A 9121-nucleotide genomic window follows, 5' to 3' on the forward strand; every position below is an offset into this window, starting at 1 on the left:
TTATTATTATTATTATTATGTTGAAAACAGCTGAGTATAATTTTTTAGGGTTCTTTGATGAATAGGAAGTTCAGAAGAACAGCGTTGATCTGAAATAGAAATCTTTTGTAACGTTATAAATGTCTTTATCATCACTTTAAAAAACATAAAAAATCTTACTGTTCAAAAACTTTTGACGGGTAGTGTTGGTTTATTTATGTATTTATTTGGTCTGTAACAAAAAATGTAATTTAGCTACTTATTGTTTAATAACATTTTTCTTAACTGTACATTGTACAGGTTAGGCACTGAAAAGAATATACTATATATTCGGCTCCGCCCCCTATGATATGATTGGCTCTTTGTCACCCACATATTAAACGTTTCCGCTATGAGTCTGCATATATTTGCATAAAGGGGCGGAGCAGGGGGCAGTCCAGCTGTGCAGTACAGCTCTAGTAGAACTGGAATAGTAAACGCTGGGTCTGTCAGTCTGGCGCTAGTTCCGGGTTCTGTCTTCATTTCTTCGTCTTATGTTGTAGGCAAAAAAGTCACTTTCGCCAACTTTAGGCAATCATGGCTCTTCTAATGGAGCACCAGTTCCGGCAACTTCCAGCCGACAAACAAGTGGAAACCCGGCCGTTTCTCGAGGCGGTGTCTCACCTTCCTCCTTTCTTCGGTAGGTTCTTCCGTAATCTATCATAGTTTCAGCTCAGATTTGAGCATGAACTCCGTGCTGTCATGAAACAACCGGATGGGATGGGCTTCCAAATGAGCTTTAAGACAATATTTTGAGGTTTTAAAGTTTTTAGTGTTCGGTTTATCTTGTTAATTTCGTCAAAAAGTTGTATTTTTATTTATTTCAATATGCAAATTATATAAAAGTAACAGTGAAATGCATGCATGTTTATAGAAAGTTCTTTAACCGGTTCTGTTACATAATTATACACATGTTGTTAAAGAAATCAGTAGTCTTGTCATCTGATTTTCTGGGATATTCCAGCTTCTTGATCAGGGGTGAGATTTTCCACTCCTGATCAAGATCTTCAGTGATCTGCAGAAGTTGTTGATATAGTCTGACAAAGCCTAGCTGTCAAGCAGAAGCCATTGTTTGCTTTTGAGGACTAATCTTTTTTTGGCTCAAATTTCTTTTCACAAAGAAGGCCACAAACCTATTGCATGCATAATTTAATCTGCTGCCCTCGATTTTGGAAGTTGAGAAAATTGATTAGCGGTGTTGAGTTGCCCTGCTCTATTCACTGGTGGAACGGAACATCAGAACCATCTTTGTTCAAAGCCTCATTTGGTATTAATATGAAAAATGCATTTGAAATGAATTTGCCACTTGAAACGCCAAGCCTTCGGTGTTCACATTAGCTCTTGATGTACTCTAGTATTTTTTTCAGCTGCCAGGCTCATTTTCTTGCCATAGTTGTAAAAAGAACTGGATATGGTGGAGAGAGAATAAACCAAACCTCAAAGCGACAAGTGTGGGCAAGAAGTCTAAGACAGTTTTTATTTATTTATTAAAAAAAAAAATAATAATAATAAAATATTAGGCTAAAATGGTTTTTTAAAAATATTTAAATTCTGCTCTATTTTGGGTCACTAAACTAAATTAAAAAAAAAAAAATCACAAGAGATCTCAGACTTTTGGACCCCACTGATTGTTCTTAAGGAAGCTCTAGGTCCACAGTTAAAGATCTATGGATGATATGAATGCAAGATACAGGCACTTAATCTCAAACTTTTTATGGCAGACTGTGATTGGCGATGTATTTATGATCATGTGATGTCATTACAGTAGGTGACTGAGGCCACTGGTTGTTGTGGATGTCACTAACCCCCACAGAAAGACAATTAAGCTTCCCGGCTCTTGTTTAGTGTTCACACTTTATCACAAAAAGCTCTGTGTGGAATACCAACACCAGACAGAACAGGAGAGAGGACTGGCATTGTTAGGCATGTGAGTGAATGTGTGTGGGTTTTCTGTAATTATAAGGCATTCATTCACAGTGAAAAATCTGGAGTGTAAGCAGGCTTGGAGCTGTAACCAGAGATGCTTCTTTTGCTAATAGTACAAAATGCTGTTGACCCAGATCGTTCCCATGGGCTGTGCTGGTTTGAACTCTACACTGTTGAACATATCACTTCAGTGTTGGGAAATTCTACTCGGTTGCTACTCTCACTTGAGGAAAACGTGGTGTATATCACTTTCTAAGGCGTTTCTTGTCCAAGCATTATGATTGCATGGGGCTTAGATTCTTGGCCTGAAAAAATGTTGGTATATATGGATGTTGTGCATCTGTTTTTGTGAGGGGCACCAGTGGCAGTTCTAGTTTTCCTGGTGCTGTTTCAAACGAACTGTGCTGCACTTGCTCTGTTAGTACGGTTCATCTGGATAACCAAACAAGTAAACCGAGACCACCTTTCCAGCCTCCAAAATGACCTCTGGTGTGGTTCAGCTGATATATAAATGCGACACGGACCAAAGACATTTAAATAAACCAAAAATATTCTTCTTTCAGTATATGAGCTGTGAGTAACAATGTAAAACCGTTGTATTATTATTATTATTTTTTTTTTTACAGGTGTCGTAACCACAGTTTGTTTGCAGTTTTGTCTTCTTTACACATTTTATACTTTTTTGTGAGTTATCAGCTGGTAAAAGTACCACATGTACTCCCATACAACAAGTGCATTTAGCCCTGCACATACAGTAGATTGCAAAATATACGTCATAAAAGCTGCCCAATCAGGTTGTGACTTTATCCTGTCATACAAACAAAACAAAACAAAACAAAACAAGAGAAGCGAAATACAAGTGTAAACATACTCTTAATTTATTAATATTGGTCCTCTGTTTTTACATTTAGTTATATATATATATATATATAGTCTAAATTATACAAGTATAAATACATATAAATATATTAAAGCTGAAAAACGATTGGTCGCGATTAATCGATTCAAAATAAAAGTTTGTTTTCATACTATATGTGTGTGTACTATGTATACTTATTATGTGTATATATAAATAAACACACACACACACATACATACATATGTGTGTGTGTGTGTGTGTGTGTGTGTATATTTTAAGGAAAACATGTTAGATTTATAATATTAATTATAAAAGTGTTTACATACAAATACATTTTTTTTAATATATACATTTATATGTGTGTGTATTTATATGTACATAATAAATAGACACAGTACACACATATATAGTATACAAACATAAGCTTTTATTTTGAACCGATTAATCGAGACTAAATGTTTTGAAGCCCTTAAATATATTTAAAAATATATACATGTATGTGTGTATTTATAATATTACATACATATTGCATAATATAAACAGTAAACACACATATAGTATGTAAACAAACTTTTATTTTGGATGCGATTAATTGCGATTAATCGTTTGACAGCCCTGCTAAATTCACTTTTGATTTTTGTTGCTAATGTTTTGTTTTTAATTTGTTTAGGCAAAATACTAAAGAATTTTAATATTGTACATTTATTAATGGTCATAAGATGAAAATAATTATTAACTCATCCAGTATAAGCCAGAATTTGAATTATAAAGTAATTATTTTTTTTTACCTATTAGGTTTTTAGGGGTTGCATTTAACATTTAATTTGTTAAGTTTGAATAGGGATGACACTACTGTCGGTATGTATTACCCACACAAAGAGGTGTACATTTGAAGGGACATGTTATGTCTACACAGTTAGGCAGTGCATGTATGCAAACAACCTACAAGAAATCATAATTCAACCTTTTTTTTTAAATCACGAACTCTAATACATAAAGCATATACAGTAATTATTGGTTGCAGGAATGGAAACATAAGTGATTCAGTGTGTTTCCATTTCCACAGGTGTTTATTTCATTATCAGACTCGCAATACATTTGGTCTCAGCGTGATAATGGGTGGTACTGAAACTTTAATGAACCGCATGGGTGCTTTCAGAAATCTGTCATGCTCTCTAAGCACAGTTAATTATTCAGAGCTCTTTTTTTAAGGCGGTAATGTCAGAGTTCACTCGAAGTTCTAAGTGATCAGGAGTGGCAGTACTTTTAGCGTGTATCTGCTACATTCCTGTATATTCTAGTGTGTAAAAAGAGGATTACCTCAGCTCTGTGAAAGAATGTTTCATTTACACATGTGTATAACCTAATCAACATTTCATGTTTACAGTTTCAGGCACCACATCAAATACATGCAAATTGCATAAGTGTTAATAAAGTATTTGCATGTATTCAAATATTACTCATCTGTTCTCTTTCTCTCCTCTTAGATTGCCTCGGCTCTGCTGTTTTTTCCCCCATCAAAGCTGATATTGCGGGTAACATCACTGTAAGTTTACCACGTGACATTCACGGTTGATAAGCATTGAACAATATAACTTTTACAATCATAACTCCACCCATCTCTGCCTTTGTCTCACAGAAAATCAAGGCTGTTTATGACACCAACCCTACCAGGTTTAAAACCCTGCAGCACATTTTAGAAGCAGAGAAGGAGATGCATGGAACCGAGTGGCCAAAAGTAGGAGCAACACTTGCCCTCATGTGGCTGAAAAGGCAAGTCCAGGCCTGAAATGTGTGTTGTTTCAGAGTTTGGAGAAGTGAAAGTGAAAAACAGTTGCTTTTAAAATTTAAAGTTGCATTATGAAAACATGGACTTTGAGACTTCCTGTTTCTATTATTGTTAAAGAAATAGTTCAAGTAAATATGAAAATGTACTGAAAGTTTATTCACCCTCAGGTCATCCAAGATATGAGTTTAGGCCTGTCACAATAATCAATATATCAATTTATTGCATAATATATGTACTGTACATGACCTCAATAATTTTTGGTGACCCAATATATTGCCCATTATAATTACATGGTCAAAATGGTCTTAAAATTACAATAATATTGCTTATTGCAATTATTTCTGGGGCAATATATCGCACAACAAAAAGTTGTTATCGTGACAGGCCTATATGAGTTTGTTTCATAACTGAAGCAGATTTGGAGAAATCTAGCATTACATCACTTGCTTACCTGTGGATCCTCTGTAGAGAATGAATGCCGTCAGAATGAGAGTCCAAAAAGCTGATAAAACACCACAATACTCTGCAAGTAATCACACAACTCCAGTCCATCAATTAATGTCTTGTGAAGTGAAAAGCTGTGTGTTCCTAATAAACAAATCCATCTTTAAAGGATTAGTTCACTTCCAGAAAACAAATTGAAAGAAATTTTACTTACCTCTTTGTTGTCCAAGATGTTCATGTCTTTCTTTCTTCAGTCGTAAAGAAATCATGTTTCTTGAGGAAAACATTTCAGGAATATTCTCCATATAGTGGACTTCTATGGTGGCCATGAGTTTAAACTTTCAAAATGATCCCAGCCAAGGAAGAATTGTCTTATCTGGTGATTTTCGAAACAAATTGACAATTTATATTACCGACCGTTTTGCTAGATAAGACCCTTATTCCTTCCTGGGATCGTTTAGAGCCCTTTGAATCTGCATTTAAACTGCATTTTGGAAGTTCAAACTTGGGGGGCACCGTAGAAGTCCACTATATGGAGAAAATTCCTGAAATGTTTTTCTCAAAAAACATAATTTCTTTACAACTGAAGAAAGAAAGACATGAACATTTTGGATGACAAGGGGGCGAGTAAACTATCTGTAAATTTTTGTTCTGGAAATGAACTTCTCCTTTTAAGACTTTAATTCTGTTGATTCCATTGGTTCTGCCTAAAATATGAGTCCTTTGTTCATAATATTGCTTTCTCCAGTTAAAAAGTCATCAAAACAGTTCAAAACAGTTGTAAATAAATATGTTAGTGGAATTTGATGTGAGAGGAACAAGAGATTGACTTTTTTTTTTTTTTTTTTTACCAGAGGAAGCATTATTATAGATTATGGACTCTATAAGTGACTATAAGTCACTATTTTGGCCAGAATCAAATGTTTGCTTGATGGTGGAATTGTTTTTTTGTTGTTGTTTTTTTTTACAAACACACAGCTTTTCTCTTCACAAGACCGCATTGATGAACTGGAGTCGTTAGGATTACATGTGGATTATTGTGTTTTAACAGCTGTTTGGACTCTCATTCTGATGGCATCCATTCACTGCAGAGAATCCACTGGTGAGCAAGTTATGTAGTACTTAAATTCTCCAAATCTGTTCAGATGAAGAAACAAACTCATCAACATCTTGGATGGCCTGAGGGTGAGTAGATTTTTTTTTAAAGAAATAGTAAATTTGGTCATTTACTCAAATGTGAATTATTATGTTATATAGCTGAAATAACCCTTTAAATAAAACCTGTTTATCTTGTGCTTCTCTGTTAGGGGTCTACGTTTTATCCAGGTTCTTCTCCAGAGTCTAGTGGATGGGGATAAAGATGAAAACAACCCTAACCTCATCAGAGTCAACGTTACTAAAGCTTATGAAATGGCACTGAAGAAGTATCATGGCTGGTTTGTACAGAAGCTCTTTAAAGTAAGTCACCTGTTATGCCCAGTTTTACAAGATGTAATATAAGTCTCAGGTGTCTCCAGAATGTGCCAGGAAAGTTTCAGCTCAAAATACCCCACAGAGCATTTTTATATCATTTTGAGTGGAAGCAGAAACACATTGTTTTCATGCATGGCTCTTTAAATACAAATGAGCTGCTTTTCCCTGCCCATACCCCGCTCCCTTTTTCAGAATAGGGCTGTTCCTTTACAGCTCATAACTCAGATACACTGTCAAAAACATCTGTTTGGTATTGATTATCATGTCTATCAGTTTTCTTCTTTCATGTCTTATTGCACTTAAACTGTCAAATACACAGTTTATGTTAAAAATGCACAGGAGTTACAAAACAGTTGTTTATGTCTGTGAAGGTCATGGCATTAGAACTGGTACAGCGATGTTGCTTGCGAAAACAAAATGGTGGTGATGTGGGTGGAAATTTGCAGATTAAGGGGTGGTAATATTATAATAAGATTCCCTTCCTACATCACTAGGGGAGCCAAATCTAAGCGGCTCGTTTTTTCACAAGCTTGCATAGAAAGGCTTACCAAAACAAAGTTACTGGTTTGTCCTTCTGCATGTTTTCTGGGTTGGTAGATGCACCGGGGACTCGATTATTGCACTTAAATGCAGAAAAAAAACACGGTTTTCATGATATATCCCCTTCAAATGTATTCAAAAGTTGTTTTATGTAAGTTAAGAAAAGTTAAAGTGAAATTAGTTATATTTTGCGTTGTGATGACTGTAAATGCTTGGAAAAACCTATTAAGGTTACCCTCTTCATTTTTGCAGGCAGCACTATATGCCGCTCCATACAAATCAGATTTTCTCAAAGCTCTTTCTAAAGGGCGAGAGGTCAAGGAGGAAGAATGCTTAGACAAAGTGCGGCAGTTCCTAGTAAACTTCACAGCTACCATTGACGCCATCTATGAAATGTACACCAAGATGAATGCAGAGCTGGACTACACTGTGTGATCTCTCATTCACAAACGAGCAAACTTCAGACCTCATCTTCTACTCTCCCACTGGATCACTGTTGCCTCCCATCAGACATCTCCTTAGTCTCCTTATTGGACCGTTCTTCTCTCCTCCTGGATCCTGCATCTCTGCAGTATACTGTTGTGTTTTCTCTTGGGGGACAATTAGGGTCCAAGCTGCTGAAGACTTGATCGTTTCGGAAAGGGAGGATGTTTGTTATTGTTTGTTCTGCTCGTGTTGACGGTTTGAATGCTTTGGCTTTTCTTTAGAAAAGTAGTATTCTTAAAAAAAAAAAAAAGGACAGTTTGTGAGTGTTTTATAACTTTAACTACTAATAATTTCTGTTTGATTCTTAATACATGTGCACTTTAAGTATGTGTATGAAATGGTTCTGTATGTGTTTCTTTAACAATATACTGCAAATGAGGGTTTTAATTTTACTTATATAAATTATACCAAAACACAAGTCTACAGACTGTCTAACCAAATATCTGACATTGACTGTACTGCTGTTTGTTTTTACTTTGGATTTTAATTCATGAGGAAAAATACTTGAATATGACATATAATATAAAGAAAACACTTCTCAGAAGTGACAGTGAAGCCACTCTGTTCAGTAAATAGTAAAACCTCTTTATATTTTCTCAGATTTACTTCTTCAAGACTTAAGACTGTTATTATATGGATGACTGAGAACTTTTATAGATGTAATTGGTCTGATGTTCTGTTTATGTAATATAATGGATAAGTATGGTTGGTTTGTAGGTTTTAGTTTGTCATTCCCAAAAGTTAAATTCATTCAAACAGCTTTTTAGAAATAAATGTTAATTTATTTTAATGATTTTTCTTTATTCCAGTCGCCTTGTGCTTCATTTTATGACTTTACAGACTTATTTCACTTGCTTGGTCAGTAGGCAAACACTGCATTTCAGTTCTGTCCTAGGTTACAACACTGCAACACTGAAACACATGTTTCACATTACAGCATACAGTGCATTCTGGAGATGATAAAAGCTAATTTATTTGAATTATTTTGTCAAAGAGTGAATATCTCACTGGCTGGACAACTGAAGTAGTACATTATGGTGGCAATGTGACTGATGCCTTCTGGTGCTGTTTTGCTCTTCCACTGTAATTTATTATGTTAATGTGTCTTACATTGATCATAGTTATGTGTAGTCTCTTTAAAATCTCATTAAAATTATGACCTTGTGTAAGTTGTTTTGTTGTGTATTTTCCTTCTGGCTGCGCTAAAAAGTTTGTATTTTGTTTCCTTTTATTTCTACCCATATGTAAATGCATATTGACCCATCATATAACTGTGTTTTTAAAATTCAGATCTGAATTTACAAATATATGCACATAACAATAAGAGCTACTCATGAATAAATAAACAAAAGTCTTAGGGGTGACAAGGGGGTTTGTGGAAAATTTGATTTTATAAAAGGGAAATATATTTAAAAAATGTATTTTGAGGTTATCTGATTTACAATGTTAACTTTAGACGTGTAATAAAGATGTTTGAAAATATATGTGACCCTGGACCACAAAACCAGTTGGTAGTAAGTAGTGTGGGTATTTGTAGCAATAGCCAAAAATACATTGTATGGGTCAAAATGATCAACTTGAATTAT

The 9121-nt window shown here is 34.8% G+C and overlaps 1 protein-coding gene across 1 annotated transcript; it reads left to right on the plus strand.

Moving 5' to 3' along the window:
- Positions 1-414: 414 nt before the first annotated feature.
- On the plus strand, positions 415-8704 carry gltpa (glycolipid transfer protein a). Its single transcript, XM_073841035.1, has 5 exons — positions 415-658; positions 4291-4349; positions 4443-4576; positions 6344-6494; positions 7302-8704. Exons 1-5 carry the CDS (start codon positions 556-558, stop codon positions 7482-7484), a joined length of 630 nt encoding a protein of 209 aa, XP_073697136.1. The 5' UTR covers positions 415-555; the 3' UTR covers positions 7485-8704.
- Positions 8705-9121: the final 417 nt, after the last annotated feature.

Source organism: Garra rufa, chromosome 5 (genome assembly GCF_049309525.1).
Source record: "Garra rufa chromosome 5, GarRuf1.0, whole genome shotgun sequence".
In the NCBI taxonomy this organism is placed as follows: Eukaryota; Metazoa; Chordata; class Actinopteri; order Cypriniformes; family Cyprinidae; genus Garra; species Garra rufa.